Source organism: Pogoniulus pusillus, chromosome 20 (assembly GCF_015220805.1).
Source record: "Pogoniulus pusillus isolate bPogPus1 chromosome 20, bPogPus1.pri, whole genome shotgun sequence".
Taxonomy (NCBI): Eukaryota; Metazoa; Chordata; class Aves; order Piciformes; family Lybiidae; genus Pogoniulus; species Pogoniulus pusillus.
This window is the reverse complement of record NC_087283.1, coordinates 15574860-15599951: the sequence shown is the minus strand read 5'-3', so window position 1 is coordinate 15599951 and position 25092 is coordinate 15574860. Positions and strand designations below refer to the sequence as shown.

At 39.8% G+C, this 25092-nt stretch overlaps 1 protein-coding gene and 1 long non-coding RNA gene across 3 annotated transcripts in view; one reads left to right on the top strand and one right to left on the bottom strand.

Moving 5' to 3' along the window:
• LOC135184512 (uncharacterized) overlaps positions 1-9104 on the bottom strand; it is a 103775-nt gene extending 94671 nt beyond the window's left edge. For both annotated transcript variants that reach the window (XR_010306071.1, XR_010306070.1), the window contains exon 1: positions 8868-9104. This is a non-coding gene — a long non-coding RNA (uncharacterized LOC135184512). The remainder of the gene's footprint in view (positions 1-8867) is intronic.
• Positions 9105-9262: 158 nt separating this feature from the next.
• On the top strand, positions 9263-23925 carry BRD7 (bromodomain containing 7). Its single transcript, XM_064160356.1, has 17 exons — positions 9263-9393; positions 9851-10059; positions 10486-10615; positions 10990-11047; positions 12596-12740; positions 13923-14033; positions 14398-14582; positions 15422-15545; positions 16162-16237; positions 17049-17156; positions 17710-17842; positions 18709-18820; positions 19956-20012; positions 20812-20923; positions 21045-21188; positions 22220-22363; positions 23395-23925. The coding sequence occupies exons 1-17, from the start codon at positions 9345-9347 to the stop codon at positions 23454-23456; spliced, it is 1959 nt and encodes a 652-aa protein (XP_064016426.1). The 5' UTR covers positions 9263-9344; the 3' UTR covers positions 23457-23925.
• The last annotated feature ends 1167 nt before the right edge of the window (positions 23926-25092 follow it).

Here is a 25092-nt window from a genome sequence, read left to right as displayed (position 1 = left end):
CCTTTTTTGCTTTGTGCTTTCTTTCCCCCAGAGAAGAATATTCCAATTACCATTTCAGAATAATAGTTTGACTAAAACTGTCATTTTTCAGTGGGTCCCACTTAGCATGGAAAATGTTTACTTCTGCTAGAATTTGCAAAGCAGCATTATACCACTTCTTTTATCCTCACTTTTCTTGACACGAACACCAGTAAACACAGGATATGTTTTTGTCTCTGCACACAGTGCTCTATAGACCCTGTAACATCCTGCTGAGCTCAAACATTTTGGATCTGCCTAAAAGAAGTTTGAACTAAAAAATGTTGTATGCCTGGACCTTTCACTCAACTTATTGCATGGAGAAAAATAAATGGGTCTCATGAACCTGATCGTCTATGCAATACCCTCCCTTTTGGTACTCACTGTGCAAGAGTACACATATTTGAGTATCACCATGCAAGCTCACATGTAGCTATGGCAGGTGCATGCATTTGCAGGACAGTGCAACGGACAATTGGTACCCATGACTCTGGCATTCTTGCACAGATTGTGCAGTTTAAGCCATCTTCCAAGGCTCTGCAATATCTCATCTACTTCCAAGATTCTCACCATGAGGGGTCTTCACTGTGAGGGTGGTGGGGCACTGGAACAGGTTTCCCAGGGAGGTGGTAGAAGCCCCACCTTTGGAAGTTTTTAAGGCCAGGCTGGATGGGACTCTGAGCAACCTGGTCTAGTGTGAAGTGCCTCTGCCCATGGCAGGAGGGCTGGAACTGGGTGATCTTTGAGGTCACTTCCAACCCTGCATAATTCTGTGATTCTCAACTGCATAAAAAATACAAGTTGAGAAGCTAGTGTACCTGTTGTGAATGTGAGGTATGCCAGACCCCAGCAGACGAAAGTCAAAGCTGTTATTCATCACACATGGAAAGGTTGCAGATTCCATATGGCCCTCTCCATCTTTAATTATAGATTTTCCACTCTAAACTGGTTCTGAATTTCTGAACCAACAGATGATTAACAGCTTGGACACAACTTGGCTGAACTGAACAAACCCCAGTATTTAGCTTACAAAATGTATTTGGCTACCTGCTTGTATCATGTTTAATCAGATATTTATTTATGCAGACAAAAGTGCTCTATTACATACATTTCCTTCATTTGAACTGAGAGATTCATTTTCCTTTGCATATTACACCACCAAGTGGCCTAATGCTCTTATTTATTTTCTATTCACTATGTTCCCTCTAGACATACCAATACATAAACCAAAATAAAATAAAAGAGCTGAACTGATACTCATACTTAAAAACTAACTGGAGCATAATCTGAGAGATTCAGGTAGACACTTATATTGAACTTTCACCTATGATAGCTGACATAGACAAGCCCAATACTAGTGTAAAAATTATTAACTGTTTGTCCTTTTGTAGGAATTTATTAATAGAGATTGAACTTTCCATCCTCATTTTTAATGCCCAGTCTTACGCTGCTACAAAAATGGCATGGCTTTATCTGGAAACCTTTCCATGTTTAGACAACATTTAACTCTCCATTTAGACAACACTGAGATAGATTTTTTCAAGTTAAAATAATGTATTCCTTAAAAGCTATCTTGCAGAGAGAAAGCTATTGAGAGTTAAATACTTCTCCGAGCCTGTGAGAGACATTTCTTTCAATAGGATTATAGTAAAACTTTTGCCAAGCAAAACTTTGGACCTTGTTTGAAGCACTGAGGACAGTAGCCAGGTCGCATGCAGTAGTCACATAGGTTTGAGCTGGACATGCACAGGAGTAGAGCTACTTCTCTGCTACATGGCTAAAAGCATACAGCAACCACCAAAGGAAGCTTCTGGTCTGTATTTGTTCCAGTGATAGCTGCTGCCCTAAAGAGCTTAGAATAAGCTTGAAGCAGAGGAATATAACTAGTAAGCAAACAACACAATGGGATGCAGATTTCAACTATATCCACTCGAGTATACAAGTGGTGTGTTCAGAAGTGACTAGCTAAAAGGAAAGATGCGGAGCAGAAATTAAGATCAAACAGGCAGGGCTGGAACAGCTCACCACAGACAACTACGGTGCACTGAAAAATGGCCTCTGCAGTAACATTTCTGCTCCTTAAGGAAATTATCTGCTGCAACTGCTAAGGCAGGATTAATTTCCAGCTTGTTCACTGCTCAGGCTTCCCCTTCGTTTTCTCCAATCCTCCACTGGCCTAGGGAGAAGCAGGGATGATGGTTAAACACCATTTGTCCATCCATCTCCACTCATGGGATAAGCTATACATTGACTCAGATGAATCCTGCTTAATTTTCCCAACCTGCACAGCATTAACAGCCATGAACCAAGGTCACAACTGTTTAAATTTCATGCAATTTCATGCACGTTCAGCAAAAATTTTGCCATTTTAGTTCAGAGGTGTGCAACAAGGTATTTCAAGTGCAAAAAATCACTTCAGAAGAGAGTTATTAAAAGAGGTGCCCATAGGACATTGACAAGGTCACAGGAAAGATATTTTCAAAATGCAGACTTAAAGAATAGGCACACACATTTAACAGCATGACCACTATGACTGATCTATGGACAATAAGAGAATCGACCATAATTACAACTGAATTACAGCCTTTTTGTAAAGTTTATTCCAGTCTTAAGGATCTTGAGGTAGAAACAGATATTTGCCTATTATCATTAGTAAATTAATTACTTTTCCCAGACAAAATAAAGCATCATCTTTTCACCACTACTAATTTAAGATGTGTTTCCAATATGAGACTTACCACCCCCACAATAAACAGCACTTCAATGGTAAAGTAAAAAGTAGAAAAGCATCATAATGAATGATGAGACAGACTATTCAAACTTACAGAAAAACTTCCATCTGCCACACTAGATTTTCCCTATGCACACAGAAAATGACAGTGTCCCTTTAATACTCCCAGAATCAGAACAAAGTCAAATATCGAACCTTTCAGCTACTAAGTAACTGATTAAAAAGTCATATTGATAATAATACATGAAGCAATAAAATATTGACAGAACTCTTTACCTGAGCCAATGTGTATGGCTACTTTTAGATAAGCATACTAGCGTAAAATATTCATTTGAAATAAATTTCTGTCACTAAAACTATTTATCCTAATGTTTCTGTGCACCATGTGCTACAAAGGAATTATGCTTATGGAAATTCTCCCAGTGCCTTTAGCATCCAAAGCTTCTACACGCTTCTAGACTTCTGGAAACTCTCTTCCAGAGATTTCAGAGCACCTGTGTCCTGTGCTTTGCAGTGGTCTTAGCACACTTGTGGTATTACCAGAATCTACCTCTTCCTCACAGACTACACTAGAAATCAAAGCACCAGGGTTTCCCCAGCGTTTTATACCCCTGTTAACACATGAAATTTTATTGATTATGCTACATGCACACTGATCAAAAACAAACCCATAAATGACTGTGCTTATTGCATTCTTCCTTGCTCAATGTTTTGGAAAACACTATGAACAATTTAAATAATTACATTATTTGATGTCTAGTTCAATGAAAATACACTAATATGATCTTACACTACTCAAACATCTCACTCCAAATTCTGTAAGAGGTGGAAGAAGATACATGTGAAAATACTTGGGACATCTATTTTGAAACATTTTCTCCATTACTCTTTGTGGCTAACAGTAATAACAACATCCATTATTGTCTCAGTCAGTTGCTATAGAAACTTGACACAGATTAAGATGAGGAACACAGTCCTAAAAAAATACACAGTGAACTGAAATTATTAATCTTGCACATTCAACCAACGAGACCTTGCATTTCTAACACTAAGCAGTGACAAAACACTTCAGAGGCTTATAAATGGCATTTTAGAAATTATGTCCAAACAGACTCGTTCTGAATAATATTTTACATGGAAACAATGTGACCTGATGCAGGTCTTTACACACTGACAGCTAGCGCCAGCTGTTTGATTGCAAACAACAAGTATTTCAAGAGGCATATGTAAGAGCTTTTGAAGAGGCTACTCAGAAGCAACTGTTGACACAGAGGTTCTTATCCTAGCCCAGCTCTGTTCTCTTGTGTACATAAGCTGTGAAAAATTTCCTTCTTACTTTATATAATTCTAGAATATCTCTGTTCAAATTAGCAAAACACATGCACACTTTGTGCACTTCGACTTGCAGTCATAGTAAGCATTCTACCATTTCATTGCATTAACAAAAATCATACACCTTTTGCTGGCAGAGATCCTGTCACAAAGCTCCACACAGAGAAAGTAACAAGAAGAGATGTTAACTTTCCTAGGTGACAACATAATATTTTGATATTGCCTTTTTCTTTGTAATTGATAGAAGCTTCTCTATTTGCATTCCTTCAACTAGAGAATGTACGTTGCTCCAAAAGCAAATCATGCAGGAAAGAGAAATTTACTTCAAAAAGTTGTGTAAAAGAAGTGATAATCTTTACTATCAACTCCCCAAACCAAGTTCTTCAAACCAAACTTTAAGAACAGAATACCTTTCATCTATTAAGTCCTGCTGAGAGGCCACATTGCACGTTAATTTTAGAATGCAAACAAAAAATACCTGTTCATTTGGAATACTAACACCTAATAGCTTTGTTTTAAAAAGTCTGATTTTGTCATCTGTAAAGCTGAGGTTTAAAAACTGTTACGCTGTTTGCATACTTTTTGTCTAATTCCTTATAAAGAAACTTACAGTATGTTACTTCTTACAGATCTTCTCTGTAATACTTCTTGCACAGTTTCCAGATAATTGGGTTTACGAGTGAAGAATGTTACAATTAAACGATGAATCAGTAAACTCAGTATATTGTACACAACATGCAGAAATCTTAATACAAGTAGTAGCTCACTCACTCCATGTTAAAATCCATTTACAAAAGACTCCACAACTTTGACATGAACAGAAAATAGTGAAATGACGTTCAGGAAAGTTATAGAATCGTTAATAGCAATCAAGGGACTTCAGATGAATTTGTACTTTCCAGCTTGATTTCAGACTGCTGAAAGAAATTTGAACACTTTAGTAATCTGACATACTGTAGAAGGTCTTGCTGCAGACTGTACAACAGAGATAGTTACGAATTTTCCTCTCTGTGATTTAAGTTAAAGGAAGAAGAGAGGAAAGAAGAAAAGATGGGAAAGGAGGGAAAATATTTTTGGAGAGAAAGGAAGAAAAGTGAGGTAAAAGCAGGAAAGTATGGTATGATACAACAAAATGCTCCACTCTTCAAGTGATGCAAAATTTTTTACCTTTTTTATCTAAGTGAGGTTTATACTAGTTACTTCAAATTCAAGTGACAACAAGAACTCTCTAGATGATGCTACAGTATATATACAATAAATTCTTCCTGTGTAGGGATTAAATCTTGGGATTGTCATATACAGAAAAAACCCACACCCCAGCAAAACCATTTTTTAAGCTTCTACAAGCTAACTGCGGTGATAAACAAAAAAAAAGGCATTCCAGGGCCACACCTGGCCTCAGCCAACATCCCTGTTTTGATCTACTCACAAGACACACACAGCTGAGCCTCTACCCAGTATCAGTGTCTGGTTCAGACCTTGCTTATCGGCAAGTTATGCTTTCCTATTTCCAACATCTGTGCTTCCCACAAGAAAATTAAAAAATCCAAGAGTCTGAGAGCCATATTTCCAAGGAAATCACCAGATTAATTTAAACAATGTAAAATTTAGATTATTTGAATGTGGTGCTTCTATATGACTTTCAAGCTTCTAGGTTTGCCTACATTTTTCTATAATAAGCGTGTGTAAGAGATTTTATTTTAATGAAAGTTTAAAACTACAGGTAAGTAGAGTTAAGATTCCACTAGATGGGGAACTGGCAAAACATGAAACAGTGTAAGACTTGCAGTACATCTTAAAGAAACATTCAGCCTTCTGAAGATTCATAGCTGTCTGCGCTGACACTTCTGCCATAGCACTATGCAGAAATTGTACTAGCAAAGCTTTAGGGATTGGGAGTTAGCTCTGAAAACCACCAGCTTTCACTGTTACTCAGCAAAATCACAATTTGCAAACAATGTGATGTGTTGTTGAAAAGTATTATCTTGCTTGAAAATGTGAAAAAAACATCACTAGTAAAGTGTAAGAGGGAAGAGTTGGTATGTGTTTGATCAGAAGTTACAACAGGCCAATAGTCACTGAGTTACTAGATATAAGATCCAGGGGAAATGGGGCTTGCAAGTACCCGCATGAGCAGTAGGGAAAGATAGGATGTAACAGATTCCAAAATAAAGGCAGAGCTCCATTCTAATAGAATCATAGAATCGACCAGGTTGGAAGAGACCTCCAAGATCATCCAGTCCAACCTATCCCCCAGCCCTATCCAGTCAACTAGACCATGGCACTGGTCTTCTGGGATGTTCCGGCCATATGTCACAGAATTCTGAACGCATACATACCAAGAGCCTAGGTAGCTGGGTTGGTGTGGTACCAGTCTTACCACCATGATGGTGTGGTTCCCGGTGCATATGCCTACCTTAAGAAGGTAAGTGCCTGCCAGCCAGGAGTTTTGCTGGTCAGTTGGATAGGGAGAGTATAACTTGCTCTTTGATCAACAGAGTTACTCAGCATTCCCTGTCATACACCTTTCCCTCTATGATTTTAGTATTCGAGCTAGAGGCACTGTAGTTTCCAGTATACCTTTCTTTTTATGGTTTTAGTATTTGAGCTATTATAAAGTGTTGAAACTGTACCCAGAGGAGGGGGTACTCATGTGTGTGTGTGTGTTCCCTGGTCCCCAGAGAACTCACTGGAACAAAAAGAGGAGGTCACAGTAAGGTCTTTTGTTTCATTTTGTTTGTTCATAGTGATAAAACAAATTACATTTCACACACGTAAACAAGAACTATCACAAGTCAAATCTAGCCTTTGCATTAACTTGTAAGACATTCAAGACTTATGCCTTTCCTCTTTGTCCAACTGCCTTCCCCGGAAATTTGAAGGACTACTCCTGACCAGGGCTGAGAAGACATGTATACTGGGAGAGGAGGCAGACTCTTTAGTTTTGCTCTGATGCCACAAGAGGTAATAGAGCCAGCTGAGTAAGAGGGAATGCAGGCTTGATTCTCAGAGATGGGACAAGACCCAACAGCAGTTATGTGCAGCATTTTCTCTTTCCAGGCTTGTCCAAGCTGAACAGTGCTTTGAAAGGCTGCATATGTGTTTTTGAGGGGAAAGAAATACTCATCTTTAAATTGGAAAGGACAGCCCAAGGCAAGAATGCCACACTCAGTGTGTGCCAACAACATGTGGCAATGCTCACATCTGAGAATAAGTATCTTTCTCTACTCCAGGGGATGCTATTGAATGGGACACCTAGAAAGGACAGCTCTAGCTATTGCTAGTATCTCACACTACTTTATGTATAATTCTCTCAAATTTCATTAAATGCCGGACAAGATTAGTCAGGAAATTTCAGAATCGCAATTGAACAAACGGTCTTGCCTTACAACATTGAAAGGGGAAAAAAAAACCAAAACACATAAAGTCTGCCAGTTCTTTTGTGAGAACAGAGGATATAGCAACTTTTTTTTCATTCCATAAAACATGTCCTTTAAATACTTACTACTCTTGTATTTTCTACATGTGGTCACATCCCAAGCAAAAGTCCTCTAACTCTCACCACAGTATGCTTAAGAACATTCACTACATGTGTAATAAGAGTATTAAAGGATCCAGATGTGAATTACAAAAAACAACTGTGTCTGTTATAGCTGAATTTCAAACTACTGGAGTAAGATCAAGCAGGAAAGTTGTGGTTTATTTCTGAGTACCACCCACACAATTCTCTGAGTAGGTTACCAAATGACAGCAAATCTAACCAGCAAAATGCAGAACAAAGCTGTCAAGTCTGATTAAATTCCCAGTGACTCAATGGACAACAGACAAGAGATTTTCTCTAACTTACCAAGCATTCAAAATAAACCTCATGTAGGTGTACAGGCACACATATCATAAACTTCTAATTAACAGCTATTCTTTTACTTGGCTATAAAATATCACACGATTCAATAAACTCGAGGAACACTTACATGACCAGTGTGTAGGAATACAATTAAAGCATCTCTTTTGAAGTAGACACGATTTATGATTGCACTCCAAATATTAAAGTGAAATTTCAAGACACATTACAGAATAGGTGTTAGCAGAAAACACTACCTACAGTCTTGATGAAAAGGCTGTTAGGGAAGATTAAGGAATACCATCACATAGTCTTTCCAAGTTAATAGTGCATCAGTGTTACGTGCAATTTTGAAAAGCACTTGCTTGTTTTGGGAAGTACTGACAGGCAAGGCAAAAACACGTGTTAACTTCCACCATTTCCAGGAGGTCCTAATTTCTAAGTTATTTTTAACCTGTAATGCACAATAGACACATATTTTCCTTTAATTTATAACCTGACTACAAGGGGTTTGCTTTCAAATCTGGCAAGCAAGCCTAGCTTCTCTGTTCCTGTCATAGCCTGTGTATGACAGGCACGACCATCACTGTTGTTTTGTTGGGGCACAGCGAAGACTGGTCCCTTGCATGGGTACAGAGCCCAGCATACCTCTGCAAACCCTCTACTCTTCTTTATACATATACAGACCCTGCTCTCCTCACCACTACAAACTGGGCACAGGAACTAGTAGGCTAGGAACTGAGGAACTAGTAGGCTACTCTTACGGGCCCTTATCCCGGACTGAGTGTCTGCTGCAAGCTGGAACTGCCTTGCATGCCGGGCCAGATCTACAGGGCTAGGAAGCAGACAAGATTAGCAGTCCCTTTGTATCCTGAGAGGTATATGTAAACCGTACTTCCAGAAAAGCAGGCTGCCTCAGGCCCCCGTTCGGGTGGTATCACTTACCGCCACGGCAAGGGAGATTCTGCAGCACAGGCCAGTGCAAACAGAGGGCGGTTTCATCTGAATTCGGCCCAAGCTGCTCAAACACTGCACTGCCCCAGTGACACGAGGGTAGGGGACGAGGACGGGGCCGCAGACACCACCCGCCCCAGGCGAGGGGCACAGGGGAGCTGACGGGAGGCTGCGTGAGGCCAGAGGCGCAGGGGCGGCTGTGAGGGCTCTCGGCCACGCAGCACTACCCGCGGGACGCGCGCGAGCCGCCGGCGCGCCCCGCCACAGCAGGCACGCGCAGGGCTCACGAGCCGCGCACCACACCCCGGCACGCCAGCTGCCGCCACGCCGCCACTGCGCCTGCGCCGGCCGCAGCGCCACCGCTTTACCGCCAGAGCGCCAGGGGGCGCTGTGCCACCGCGCTCCCGCGTCTGCCGGCGGGGCTGGGCTCCCGCACAACAGCGCGGCCTGCCCGGGCCGGCCGCCGCCATGGGCAAGAAGCACAAGAAGCACAAGTCGGACAAGCACCCTTACGACGGTAGGGGGGCGGGCAGAGAGAGGGCCGCCGGGCAGGAAGGCCCCAGAGCGGGCCCTCGGCTCCCGCTGGCCGCCGCCGTGCCGCGGGAGCAGTGCGGCCCGGCCGGGCCCGCCCGGCGGGGCAGTTTGAAAACTTGGGGGTGAAGCTGAAGCCGTGGGGGGCGGGGAGCGCACCTGTCCTGTCGCCGGTGAGCCCGGGGCGACCCGGCGAGCCCCCATCCACACGCGTATTGGCAGCGTGGGTCGGCCCGGTGGCTCTTGTGCTTGTGTTGCGGAGAAGGGGCTCGGTGTTTGTTTTGCTGAGAAGCAGCTCTAGGGGCTAGAAGGAAAAAGAGATCCGGTGTAGTGTCAGCCTTTGGAAGGACTCCGGGGTAGCGGAGAGCTTGTGCCCTGTCACTAGGGCTGAGTACGAGAGCCTTTTCTGCGCTACTCACAGTTCATTTCTCTGCTGTTTTAAGAATATGTAGAAAAGCCTCTGAAGCTGGTGCTGAAAGTTGGAGGAAGTGAAGTTGCTGAGCTCTCTACTGGAAATGCAGCACTTGATTCCAGCCTGTATGAAGACAAATCTGAACATGAAAAACACAAGGACAGAAAAAGGAAAAAGAGAAAGAAAGGAGAAAAACAAGTTCCTGGAGAAGAAAAGGAGAAAAGAAAGAGAAAAGTCAAGGTATGTGTTCATGCCAGTACATACTAGAAAGAAACCAAACATCCTCATTTCAAGAGGTGTGCAGCAACTCTGACTTGTATCCTTAAACTGGAATACATGCAAACTCAGTGTAGTTAGTTTTGCTAATTGTTTTTCTCTAGGAACATTTACTAGAAAAAGATGAGTGAAGTCTCTAAAATGGAGGCTTTCTTGTCACGGTACAAATGTGTCTGTCACAGTACAAAAAGTAATTGCGTGATAGATTGCATTGTCTAGCTGAATGACGTCCAGCAGATGGAGACAGTACGTAAAGAACACAAGGGGTTTTTAAAGCCTTTTGAAACTATGTGAGGTAGTTTTGAAAAACATCCAGAAAGCATTTCATAGAGTAATAATCTGGGGTTTGCAGGGTCTCTTAAGTTTCTATAACAATCTTTCCTTTTCTAGGAGGATAGAAAAAAACGAGATCGAGACCATGCTGACAGTGAGGGAGAACCAGAAATGAAATGTCAGACCCCCATCAGATTGGAATTGCCACCAGAGAAGCCATTGACAAGTACTTTAGCAAAGCAGGAAGGTACCAAAAAAAAAAAGTTTCATTTGCTAATTGCAATTTTAATTGACTCATATTTCATTGCTTCCTGTTTCTGTAGAAAATGACAGTTTTTGCCATCTCAGTGGTTTTCTCCATCTCATACAAAAATTTGTTATTATGTTGCTGTGTAATTCTTTTGGTGTCTGCCGTCTGTGTCACAGTAAACACAATGTCAAGTTAGAGTCAAGGAAAAAAGTAGATCTGTATATTTGTTGTGGCTTCAGCCACCATAGTCTTTTCATTTATGATGAACTCCCAGTTTTAGTGAGTTGATTTCTAGTATCTTACAAGTTTAGTACCTCTTGCAGTCAGTTCTTGTCTCACACTCTTTCTCCCCCTACTTCTTTTTGGTCTAGAAGTGGAGCAGACACCACTTCAGGAAGCTCTGAATCAACTCATGAGACAGCTGCAGAGGTAAATATCTGTGCTACTGGCTTTCAGAGCAATGACATGAAAATAGCGTATGTTAAGGGAAGAGGCATGTAAAAGGATGTGTGAATACATTATTGCTAAATAACTGGCTAACAGGACTGTTTTAGGAATTTAAGTACTAGTTCAAGAAAACATACTTCTAACTTCTCAGATTAGGCTTCTTGTAATCACTTCCAGATTCAAGTTTAAGGTACATCTAAAAAAGAAATTGAAAAATAGGACAGTTTTCCAATAATGTGATTCTTTATAAGAATCTTAACTCAGAGAGGCACAAGAGTTTGGAATGAACTCACCCAAACTTCTTTTACCTTGAGTTCTCTTTTTAGCATTATGTACTATAAAAAGGGGGTATGCATTTGAAAACTTAGACCATGTTCTTTTGCTATCATATTCACCAAATGTCTTGATAAAACAATTGGATTTGCAGAATTTGCAGGTCTTTTAAGTAGTCTGTCATTTAAAGTATTCTTTCTTGATCTTAAAAATATTTGAATATCTTGTTCAAGAGTGCTGAAAAATCCTTTTCTGTACTTGTCTCACCATATTAGACTTGAAACTATTCCTGAGTTTTCTCTTAACTGTAAATATCTAAGGTGTTAGTGTCAGTTTCAAGAAACTAACCACCACCCATGGAAAAGCGAGTGTGTGCGTTTTAGCTGCCTTCTCATCCATACAGAAAGAATCAGGCACTTTTGAAACCTGGGTCTCAGTTGTAAGCTACTGTCAGATTCTGTAGAGCAGGTGTGCTCTGCAGGATGTGTAGCACAATGCTTTTTACTGATCTGTAACAACTTGGGAAGTTGGAGTAGAAATCGTGAAGTTGGGTAAGCCTCAGGAAAAAGGCCTGAAATGACAAGAGTTTCAGGAGTCCTTGTAGCATCAGTGGTGTAGAAGGCCAGTGTCATGCAGCAGAGTTTAGGGAAAAGCTAAAAAGCAATGGTTCTGGAGGAGAGATGTGCCAGGCTATCAACTGATCCTAAAGAGAAAATACCAACGAAATGTAAGGCTATTAGAAGCACTCAAAAACTGCAGAATATGTCAGATCACCAAAAGTCTGTATTACCTGAAAATTCACAGTCGTCAATACACACCTTTAGTTCTATCAACAAGCTTTCTCTTCTGTTAATTTCCGAGCAAGCCATGAATGACAGGTATACATTATTAGGGCATTTGTTTCCTTTCCTTATTGGTGACAGAATTATAATACCACTTTTCAAAGAGCAAAAACCTAAAAAAGGTGGCTTGTGGTGTTGTTTGGCTTTTATTTTTCAGTCTTCCCGGGAGCACAGGTAGTTACCAAAATGTAGAACTTCTGAAATAACATTTGTAGCACTTTTTTGGTAGACAGCTTTGCGGATGAGATCTTTTCAACCTTCAAAGGGGAAAGCTTATGCTGACACAAGCCATTTCTAGCTTTGTGTTTTGATTCTTTTTCAGCTTAGGTTTTTTTCCTTTCTATTTAACTCCAAGCTCAGTACGTTCTTTGTCAAAATTTGAAACATAAAAAACTGTCTTTTCATTTCTTAACAGAAAGGATCCAAGTTCTTTCTTTTCATTTCCTGTGACTGACTTTATTGCCCCTGGCTATTCCATGATCATTAAAAACCCAATGGATTTTAGTACTATGAAAGAGAAGATCAAGAACAATGGGTACCAGTCCATAGAAGAATTAAAGGTAATGCTGTGCATTTTACTTCGACTACAGATATGTATTATAGTCAGTTGACTTCACTTTATGAGAATATGAAGATGCCAAAAGAACCAGTATTTCTGCCTGAAGAAATGGGGTTTTTTGTTGAATTGGTGTGAGCAAATAAGTTCTGGAAGTGGAAACACATCTGGTTTGTAAATACGCATCTCAAAAGATGTGGATGGTTTCAGGTTTATGCAGGATTAAACTGTCAGTTTGTCCTTCAGTGTTGTCATTTTAGATCTTAACAATGAAAATGTTAGTATTTCTGTTAGACTGCTCTCTTGTTTTATGAGAGACAATACTTGAAAAGAAAAGGTTCTGGTGAATTCATGGGCTTTGCCCATTACTACTGTGTCATTTGCTTCCTGTCACCTCTGTGTTAGATAGGCTTATCTAGTCACAGACATCCACAGCTACTGAAGGCAAGATGAGCTGAGACCTCTTGGTGGGAACTGCATAATCCTATGCTGTAGTACCTTTGCTGTAGCTTTCAAAAGGTGTAGGGGCTTCTGTTGTGTTTTCTTCAGAAATATTATCTAGTTGTTTCCTGGGCTGGATGAGGACCTGAGAAATAAAATTTGTGTGTAATTAATAGTTGAACCTGAGCAGATGACAGTAGTATTGGTTGTATTTTTTTTTACATTCTTCTTTATAGTTCCAGAACTTAAGAAAAATATTCCCTGTTGTTCTGGCTATTTCCAGTTATTTTTTTCAAGCACACATTTCTTTTTTACTGAAACTTGGGTATATGCCTTATAATAATTTAACTTTGAATCACAACTTTTCTGGTTTTAAATTTAGCTTTATGGTCCTTTTATTTTTTTACACTGTTTTGCTTTGCTTTTTCTTTTAATGACCTCTGACTGCTCAGGGGAAATGATAATTTTAGCCAAGAGGACTTCCAATAAAGCTTAAGCTACAAATAATACTGAACACTGCAGAATACTTTCAGGATGCTTATTAGGGTGCTGGTTTTGAGACTTGAATCTAATTTACATGCCTCTGTTTAAATTTTTAATTAAATAGATTTGTAAAATTCGCTAATTAAAAAATGTATTTGAAGTTCTTTTTCCCTGAAGCTCAAGACACTGCATTTGCAAGAAGGATTTTAACAGAGCATGCTTAATTCTAGCTTTCATTTCAAAATTATTAATGTCTGTACAGGATAACTTCAAACTGATGTGTACCAATGCAATGATTTACAACAAACCAGACACCATTTACTACAAAGCTGCAAAAAAACTGCTGCACTCAGGGATGAAGATACTTAGCCAGGTAACAGAAGATAGAAAACAAGATCATTTTAAAATGCTTCTTCCTTTTTGATCCCTTTTTTATTTCACTGTTGTTCTAAGAATTTCAAAAAAACTAATTAAAGCTTTCTAATGCTTGCACTTATGTATTAGAATTTTATTAGAATGTTGTTTTAAGGCTCATGTGTGAAGACTGCTACTAGAACAGTTACTGAAGAAATACTGCATGTAATACTTGGTTTTTAAACTGCCTTTTGCTTTCTAATGTAGGAAATTATAAGAATTATAAGAAATATAAGGAGGAACTGAAATAAAATCATCCTTTTTGGGTATGTTATGAAAAGTCTCATTGAAATACCAAATAAAAGGATTTTGGCCTTTTTTAGGAGAGAATACAGAGCCTGAAACAAAGTATAGAATTCATGGCTGACCTGCAGAAGGCAAGGAAGCAGAAGGATAAGACAGAACTGCAGCAATCTGGGGAAGATGAAAATGGTCTTGGGAAAGACAAAGGACAACCTATGGATGGTGATACCAAAGCATTCAAAACACCTAGCAAAGAACACAAAAAGTAAAGTATTATCTCAATAACAGTTACAGAATACAGCCTTTAAATGCTACTGATAACTTAGGGACCAGTGGATGTGGATTTCTCTCTGGTACTGCATACACACTAAGACTTCCTCTCAAGGGAACCACACTTATGTAAAGCGTCTTCATACACAAAAAAAAAAGTTTAGAACTTTATGACAGCAGGAGGGTTTCTTTATGCAGGTAACCCTGCACTGCTCATCAACTCTATTCTTTCAATAATTTACTATTTCAGTGTCAATTTTACCTGAGCAATGTTTTGAAGAAAGCTTGCAAGGAGAACTTGTCAACCTTTTTGGTGCAAATAATTCAATAGCTAATTTCAAGTACCTTTATTTTATTGGTGCAGTTACTGTTTTGCTGCATTTGAAACACGGGAATGCATGGCTACAGAGTGTATACTGCTTGAAATATCTCTTAATATCTGGAAGTACCCCTTCCAGTGTTTTGAGACACTAGGGACTTTATTGTCACTGATTTGAAAATGCAAACTCTGAATTTTACTAGCTGTAGTATTTTATTAAAAATACCATTGTTACATTTATGGGAGTAAAGACAAAATCCAGCAACGTGGTGAACTAGGATATCAGTACAGGTGAATCTAAGCACAGGGATCTCTACAGTTACTAACAAAAGTATTTGCCACTTGAAAACTTTGTCATGGTTATATTAAATGGTGTTTTCTTTTTGTTAGTTGTCTTGTTTGCATAGCTGACAGAACTAAGCACTGTATCCTTCCATCATATACAGCCAGTTAGTGTCTGTTAAATCTGTCTGTTAAAGCCAGTAACTAAGTTGTGTGGGTTTTCTTTTCCACAGGAAGGACAAAGAACTACTTGAAGACAAATTACGAAACAACAGCTTGGAAAGGGAACAGGAGCAGATTGATCGCATTGTTAGAGAGTCTGGAGGGAAGTTAACAAGACGGCTTGCAAATAGCCAGGTAACTCCTTTTCATAAGCCAAGCTCTGCTAGCATCTTATGTCAGTCGAAACTGAAGGTATGCTTTTACTACGGTTAGCGCCATTTTACACAACTGATCACCTGTGTAACATCACAATGTTAAAAACAAAAGGTGCATTGGTTGAATGCAGGCTCACTTTCAGCAGCAGAGCAGGTCCAGCTGAGATTTTCAGAAATTTTAGACAAAGCAATAGGAAAGAATGAATAGCAGCAACCTCAAGAAAGTATTTCTGATCCAACCTGCAAACCATCCCATAGTTCTGAAACAACCCCATGTCTTAGCAAAGGTTGATGTTACCAGAGAGGAAGCCCAGTTTGGTAGAAGTAGGCACATTTAATTGTCCCTGAGTTACATATTTTCTCTCAGCCTATGCAGAAATGTTAATATGTATCATCACTTATTAATTCCATGTGCCTATACCAGTAATAAAGTTATCTAGTGAAAGTAAAACAGAGCAGTACTCACTTCTGAGCTCAGGGCTGATCTTTTCCTAATCCCTTTCTGACTCCTACAGATGGGACAGTTGCATTAGATGTTTTTATCAGTTTACGGACCAGGAATTTCAACTCATATGTTTGATTTGATCTTATTTCAGTGTGAATTTGAAAGAAGAAAACCAGATGGTACAACAACTCTGGGCCTTCTCAATCCAGTTGACCTTACTGCAGGAGGTAAGTTACTATGGTTCATGTAACAAGCTACTTTCCCCTACCCAGCCTGCTGCCTTTTTTCCTGGAGCAGATCAGCAAATGGTGACTAAGAACAGAACAGCAGTTGGAGGGAGCCCGCAGTGGCTGTTGCTTCTAACTGTCAGCTGTTTGTGGGAGCTGTAGGAGAGGTTTTGCCTTTTGAGAAGAGACTACCTTCCAGTATGCTTGGTCATGTTTGATTTCTGGACTCTCTTCAAGTGTGGTCCATGTACAGAGTGCAGTGTCTGCTGACCTTAAAGGTCACAGAACTTGCAAAATTGGCCACTGGGGACTGTTCGAGGCTCAAATGATTTTGTCTTGTGCCTTTTTGTGTAGTGCCAGTAGCTAGAAGAGTGTGGGTGCATTAATCTAACTGCCAGCTCAGTACAGAGCTAAGCTGACTGGATCTGGAACAGGCAGAAACTAGTCTGAAAACGCCTCTTCTCCTTTCTCCCTCTTTGCACAGTAGGAAATGTCAACATGAATAAAGTGTCTTTCATGTTAAGAATCAGATCCTCTTCAATGATGCAGCCTCTGTTAGGGGAGGACAGGAAGAAGGCAGACTGACATTGAAAACATTTAGGTTAAATCTGCACTTAAATATGTCTGGATTCACGTGTAGGACTACACACCATCTTCAGTATGAAGCATGTTAAGAGGAAAACATACGTTGAGAGTTGTCTCCTATTTTTTCTGAAAGTTCTGGTTATAAGTATTAAATGAGCTTGGCCATCTTCCTCTGTCACTTAACTGTGCTTTCATTGTTTCTGTATTTTGATATATTCTACTGTAGAACCAGGCTACTGCCCTGTAAAACTGGGTATGACAGCAGGGAGACTTCAGTCAGGAGTTAATACATTACAGGGGTTCAAAGAAGATAAAAGAAACAAGGTTACTCCGGGTAAGTGCTGATTATTTTTTTTTAAATAGAAACAAAACACCTTGATCTCATGACTAGCACACAGATACTTGGAAACTGTGGGGTTTTGATACTAAAAGCACATTATTGCATGTATGTGCACACAACTAAAGAACACATCACATAGTCTAGATTAAAACTTACAGATAGAAAAGGAGAGGTGTACTTAAGAAAACATTCATCTAGATTGAGAGGAGGCTAGAGACAGAGAAAGTGTTTTGCTGTCTTTGAAGGAGCCTGTTATTGGCACCAATCGTGAATTTTCAGATTGCATTGCAGAATTTCATACTGTTCTTGATTTTCATATTGTGTTAAGAGATTTAGTATTGCTAATAAGGCATTTGGAAGTAAAAACACATTTAATGTAGGTGTTACTAAAGATGTTGCAGTGTGAGCAGGTAGTATTCTGTGAAAGTGTTGTTTTCACCGTAAGAAATACATTCCTGGAAGTTTCTTTTTGGGGATTGTTTTACATCATCTTGTTTTCACACACATAACAGTAGTACTAATTACTACCTCTGATGTTATTCATTAGTGACGTATTTGAATTATGGACCATATAGTTCCTATGCCCCAACGTACGATTCTACATTTGCCAATATAAGCAAAGAAGATTCTGACCTAATCTATTCAACGTATGGGGAGGACTCTAATCAAGGATCTTTCAGGTAATCAAACAAGTAAGGTGCATGTTTCAGCCTTCCGGTACAGAAGCAGTTAACTGCAATTTTCAGCAATGTGGAAAAGGGATTGACATCACTCTTTGCAACAGAGCAACGCCACTACTGTCTTCATAGCCTACTGAGGTTTAAGAAACAAATACTTCAATAAAAGAATTTGCATGTAAAGTGGAATTAGCCAAGATTGAATGATTTTGATGCTACCTATACATAGTCAAAAATCTATTTTAGCCTTTGTGTGCCTAACTCTGAAAGCCTTTGTGTTCCAAGCCAGAAAAATGTTGAATGATGCAAGTGGTTATACAAACTGGACTTTTTAATGTTAAAGAATGAACTTACTGCCTTGAGTGAGATGTGTCTGTGTTCATACCAAACACTGACCAAACTACAGTGGTCATAGTGGGCAATTCTCAATTACTGTATATACTGCTTAAGCTTCATATTATTTACTACAGTAAAAATAATTAATTCTCATTGTTTTTATTGCTCTTGGTTGTAAAAACTTCATAGGTAAAGTCCTTTTGTTTTATGAGCATCTCAAAAAGGGGAATACATGATGGTATAATTCCATATGAAATGTGGGAATACTTAAGTGCAAGTGTTCGGTGCCTGTGCCAGTTTCCCACTGCTGCCTGAGGCTGTACTCTGCCAGTTGTTCAGTTTTTATTGGGAACCAGAATGGTTTCTCAGCTACAAAAGGCACAGATAACTAAAGCAAACCATTTAGATCAAATCCTGTGCTATTTCTGTGTTTTCTATGCTGTACATACTCATTTGATTTTTACGTAGCTCTTTTCTCCCAATGAACGGTTGGTATGAAAGTAGTTAACTCAAACTATCGTTTGATCTTTTAGCATTCATGATTTTCTGATGAAATCACAAGACTATCCTTTCTTAATGGCTGATAGTTTGCTTGATGTTCTAACTAAAGGAGGACATTCAAGAGCTCTCAGAGAACTAGAAACGGTAAGACTGGATCTGTGTACTGGCTGGCCGTTGGTTTTAGCACACAGGTTGTAAAGGTAAAGAAAGGTGATGCCAGTCCTTTGACAGGCTCCCTTTTAACTGGTGAAATTCAGAAGTGAAGACTTATCTTTGTCTCCAGTAGATGGATTTTCTGGAAAGGGATTATTCTGACGCAGTTAGTGAAATGCAAAAATTAACCAAACATTGTAGCTGGAGACAGAGTCACAGATTCTTGCACTGTTTACTCTCCCAGTAGCACTAGCTCCTGTTCCACTTAGGAAGAAAGATCGTGGTTATTTCACTTCTGAACAACTGCTTATTGGTCAGGCTTTTTTGTTTGCATGGAAAATTTGTCATATTGCTAGCATCACTGTTTCGCTCGGGAGAATTAGTAACTAGTTCTTCCCTGTGCTTTTAAACTCAACTTTGTTTTATATTTGTAAAAATAGTAAACAGCTGCCCTCCAAATTCGATGGGGATTCCAGTGCTTCCATCTTCCAAACAAGACTGGAGACAAAAGGGCCAATTTCTTGCTCTTAACTGACAATGAAAGAGTTAGCTGAGAAGCTGCACAAGACAGTTCTGTTAACTGAAAGTCTTGGTTTCAGTTTCACCGTCACTGGAAATGGTTGAAATAAGCAGATCACAGATTTGACTAATAGTCAGGTATTAGCTACAGTAATACTAGGAACAGTTCATGTAACAAAGATCAACCTGTAGCCACAGTTCAGACCCTTGCTTGGCATTACTAGTTTAGCTTATTTTTAATATCTGATAGTGAATCTGGTTTACAGGGCTCAAGCACAACTGGTGTGGGTATTAAGAGAATACAGCTGCATACAGAAACAGAATACATTTCAGCCTCTAATAATCATCCTGCCTTTTCTTCCTGCCCCCCTAGTAACTAAACTCTGATGTGGCATCACTGGGGAAAGCATGTGGATTTTCCTAAGAGCAATGACTTATGTCTTGTAAAAATCTATATTGGTAAACATTAATATTTGAAGAAAGTCCTCTATAAAGTAGCTGCTTTGTAACTTGATTTACATAGAAAGCTTGTTACAATGTTAAAATTAGTGTTTTGAACTTAAGGATTAATTTTAATGCCACCTTTAAAAATCCTTCCTCTGTTCAGCCACTGGAGGAAGCTGAAGTGCCACATGAAAGAAGTGATGCAATAAAAGATATGAAGGTAACATTTTTCAGTATTCATTGAACTACTTTAACCAACTTAACTCCACAGTTACAAAACTCTGTACAACTGTAGGGCTTGTGCAGCCACACTGTCTGTAACTGGTGACAAGGGCATGCAGGTTTGCAGGCATTTGGAGAGTAAGGATCTCCAAAAGTTGTCATAAATGAGATTGTGTGTCAGAAATAGAAGAAAATGCTTATCTGTTGTTGTTTGTGACTATCAAACCATGTGTTAGAACTGTAGCTGCCATCCAAGAGACCTTTTGTTACTACCTTAACCTGCTTTGGCTTAATGTGGACTTGTGTAAACTGTATCCTATGATCCATAGCACTCTTGGAGACGTTTCCTCAAATACCTTGTGCCCTTGTAGGCACATAGTGTATCCCTAAAAATTATTGCAGCCAAGCTTTGTTCCATTAGAAAAAGTACAGCAGCAGTTCTAGGGGAAGGGGTGCTCTCCTGAGGCCTTCATCTGCAGCTACTTCCTAGGCTGGTTTGGAATTTGAGGCTAAGCCTTTTATCTAAACTCTGCTTTAGGTAAGCTCAAACTTACAGATTTTAATGGGAGGCTAATTTTAAGTTAACTAGTTAATTTGTACTTGCCCCTACTAATTTTGACAGATGCCTATTTGAACATGAAATAAAATAGGAAACTAGTCAAGTGTCCTGTTTCAGCTCTCCCTTTTTACATAGGGCAGACTAACTTTAACTGTGTTCCAACTTCCCCCCAGACAATCTCAGTGTTTCAAGGCTGATCTAAATATGATCTAAGTTACTACTTGCTGGTTTGTTTTAGATTATGGAAATTGATATTGCTGCCAGATTAGATGCTGCTAGCAATGACAGACTTACAGCACTCAAAGCAGTTACAAACTTTGGCATGCCTGTAGAAGAGTTTAATTCCAAGGGTGAGTTTTCTTGTTACTTGCACTTCTGTCCCCATTTCTCAATGCCTTCCTACATTTTGTATCATAATGTAAGTAAATATGCTCTCTTACTAGTCAGGACTTTCTTTCCTTCATTAAACAGAGGCTGAAATCTTCCAGAGGAAACTTGATGAAACAACACGGCTTCTTAGAGAGCTCCAGGATGCTCAAAATGAACGACTCAGTACAAAACCACCGCCCAATATGATTTGCCTTCTGAGTCCATCTTACAGAGAGTTGCACTTGGGTAAATACATTTTCTCTGATCATTCTAGCAGAACATAAAGTCTCAACTTGCATCTGCTCCAAAAGTGACAGAAGTTTAATAGTTACATTGCAGAATATGTGCCCTGTTAGGCCCAGATGAAAGTTGTGAGCAGTAATTGGATTTCCCCTTCATTAATAAATTTCGTTAGTACTGACTGGGAGCTTTCTCTGTGCCACAGGGCAAGAGATAGCCATGCACTACTATCTCCATGATTTTTAGAGAGTCTTTGAACAAAGCTTGCTGAAGTATTACCAAGTCCTCACTGTCAGGCTAGCTTTATGCCAGGTTTGATCTAGTTACCAGTCTTGTTTTATACTACTCACACATTCTTTAATTATTTGAGCAACGCTCCCTGTCTCCCCAGGTAGTTCTGCAGCCTCTGTTGATGGCAACCTTCTAAGACAGGACTGTGTGCAGAGGGTATTTTGCAAGTAAAACCAACTTGTGCAGTATCACCCACAGCACTGTGTGGTCTAAAATAACCACTCTGATGCAACAGGATAAATTCTTCATTATTAGAGGATATTACCAAGTCTAAACCAGAGCAAATACTACCTTTCTTAAATTGCAGTTTCCTTCTTGAACGAAGACCACAGTAGTAGCAACAAGAAGTTTCTCTGGTTTATATCCAAAACTAAATGCTGACTCCTGAAAGCCAGACATGACTAACAACTGCTGTGTGAGTGCCACTAGAGTTCTCCCAGCTGCTGGCTCAAGGTGACCCAGGCATCATCATGAGCTTACTCTTTACCTCTCGATGTTTCTGATGGCAGCGGGCCTTTGTCAACAGCTATTTTATTCCTCCTGTTCTTAACCGTCTCTTTTCAAGTTCCCACTGTGTTTAGCGTGACTGCAGAGGGTGCAACAAAACTCTTCCGTTGCAGAAACGTTATTTAATGTCACTCAGTTTGCAGTTGAATAATTAAACTGGTTACAGGGCGAAGGGCTTATTTCAGGAATTGTGTGTCTGCATGTAGCCTATAAATCCAACCCTTTTTGATTTTTTCCAGCGGAGAGAGTAACCAGTAACCTTAAAGAGCTTGCACAACAAGTGACTCCAGGCGATATTGTTAGCACCTACGGAATCCGGAAAGCAATGGGAATTTCAGTCCCTTTACCTGATACAGAAGACAGCTGGGTAGATCTGACAGAGGGTGAGTAGACAGAATCTTGTAGAGTAGGGCAATAGGTTGGACTTGGTGATCCTGAGAGACTTTTCCAACCTGGACATTTCTGCGATTCTGTGACAGAAATGCCTTGTAGCATTTGTTCAACTAACAGAAACCCCATCTGCAAGTCATTAGATTGGCTTGTGGTAGAACTTGCAGGAACTTCCAACTTGTAGTTCTTCACCCCTATTTGAAATTCTGTTTCTGATGGAAAGTTGTTGTGCTTGGTCTCAGTCCAAAGTTAATCTTCTGGATGTGTGGAAGTTTGGTTCAACTACATAAAGTAGTTATTTTACTATTCTTCTTACAGCACTGCCCAATTTTAGGGCTTGGCAATCCATTCAGTTTTTTCCATTTAGTGTGAAGTTACAGGAGAAGAGTTACAATGCCTCACTTGCTAAGATGAGGACGTTGTGCTTCCTCCTTCTCCCGCCTTTGGGCTGTGCATTCCTTTTGTTTCATTTGGCCAGCAGTAGCGCTTTGTAACTTGGCTCAACTTGTCCAGTGAAAAGTAACTACTGCTTTTGCTGGATTAAGGAGTCGGGTCAGCGGAAAATTAAGTGCGGGGAGCCGATCTCCCCCTTGTGGCACGTAAAAGATAAAAGCATGCCCGGAGGGTGTTCATTCTCTGGTTAAGGTGGCTAAGAATTTCCTTTCAAGGAACAATTCACACAACAAATTTACTCCATCTGTGGTTTGTAAAAAGTTCCAGTTAAGATGTTAATTAATGACAAGAACAGGGTTATTTCAGGAATTCATCTTTTCAAGGAAACCGCTCAAGAAATTTCAATTTTGAGATTATTGAATCCTATTGCTTCTTACTTGTGACCCAGTAGAAGACAGGCTACACAACAGAACCAAATGAAACAATCTTTTCTTGGACTTGCAGAGAACACAGGCTCGAGTTAGCTGTATCTGCACAAATAGCAAATGGCTGTAGGAATGTTCTGTGGTGTATGCATTTCATTTGAAAGTTGTGCACGCTGCTTGACCTGGAATCTGTTGTAAACTTTCAGACTTTCAAGAACCTAGAAAGAGCATCACCATCCCTGACGAGTGTGGCCCACTTACAGTCTGAAGCTTCGGTTCAGTTTACAGCTGTTTGTTTGATTCTGTTTAAGAACCAGATAAACTTCCTTCAGGTGCATTCACCAAGCGGGTGGATGTTGTGCATTAAACTGCTTTTGTTACATTTCTGAACTGATGATGTTTGGAATTGAATGGTTTGTATTGGAGTTACTTCCTCTACATAAATGCCCTAAATTATTATTTTTGCCTTTTTTTTTTTTATTTCAACACACCTCTGTAGCATTTAAGTTTTCCTATATTGTTAAGTGTCTGACCAAGTCAAAGTGTAAGTAAAAATGTGCCTATATATGGTGCAGGGACTCAAGTGGAAGTTTGCAAAAGCAATGTATAGATGCTGTATCTGAACCAACTTGGTACAAAAATCATTAGTGTCTGAACATGCAAGTTTCCCTTTTTAAAATTCCCATGCAAATCTCGAGATCATGAGGAAGAGAAATAAACTTTTTAAATAAAACTTATACACAGTCTGATGAATTAACAACAGAGCAGCTTGTGGGACAGAGGATGGGGATGAATCTCATGTTAGAGAAACATCATCTGCCCCAAGGATTCTACAACTCGAGGGCAAGCTTAGAAATACACCATGGTGATAAGGGGAGAGTAACTAACCCACTTACTGCAAGTAGCAATTCCACATTAATGCAGCCCAGTCCACTCTGACACCGAGGCAGACAGTTCTTCCTGGTGGCACTGCTGAGCACCATCTGGATTGTGACTGTAGGCGTGCTTATCAGAAAGGAGAGCATATTTAGAAAACTCCTGGCATTAGAAGTCAATTCCCTGTTCATCAAAACTGCAGCCAAAGCAGACTGACAGCACAGCTTCCAGACAGTTCCAGCACCATTAGAGTACTCGAAATGGAGCCAGTGCCTGCTGTCCAAGCTGCCTCTTTCCTCATCACACAACCACACATATGGAACTCTTTTCACTATTTCTAAACATTGCTCCTTTTTACCCCATGGTTACAGTGCAACCGTGGCCAACAGCAGACAGGGAGTTTTTTGGCTCCCTCTGATTAGCAATTGCTCATGGGCACAGGGGCACAGAACTGAACTCAGAGGTAACTTAAAGGCAAACTATAATGGTGAATTCCACCTTCCTCAGTCTTAGAGCCTGCATTATCCTTACTGTTTATTTGTTTTTAAACATCCATCATTCTTAAAAGTCATTCCAAAAAGGCTAGTCCACCAACCAAGATTTCTCTCTGGCAGTTTCAAGTTTCCCAGAAGAGTTCTCAATGAAGTTGCCACTAACTTTTTCACAGTTGTAGGTAATTCTGACATTACTGCATCACTCCAGGGAATGAATTTTTCCATTAAGTCGTTTTCACACTACAAGAGAAGAGGAGATACTCAACAACTCTGCCAGCCATATTAATACTAGCTCACTGCAGCTATCCTAACACATACCTTGCATCTAGCGCAGTAGAAGGCCACAAGTGACAGAATACTGCCCTGCCTCATTAGCTGCTGAACATGAGTACGGCATTCTGTAAAGAAATTGCGTAAGAGAAAAAGTATTCAAAACTAAGGTTGAGGAAAACCATTTCACTAACTTGATAGGGGTCTAGAAAACATACCTCCTTGTCATAAGAATTCATCAAAATAATTGCAAAACCAAACAAG

Excerpts from the sequence above, each read along its gene's own strand:
- BRD7 (XM_064160356.1), top strand. The coding sequence starts at position 9,345 with ATGGGCAAGAAGCACAAGAAGCACAAGTCGGACAAGCACCCTTACGAC. Across the intron at positions 11,048-12,595 it reads CTCATGAGACAGCTGCAGAG|AAAGGATCCAAGTTCTTTCT; the intron begins GTAAATATCTGT and ends ATTTCTTAACAG. Across the intron at positions 17,843-18,708 it reads TCTAATCAAGGATCTTTCAG|CATTCATGATTTTCTGATGA; the intron begins GTAATCAAACAA and ends TTGATCTTTTAG.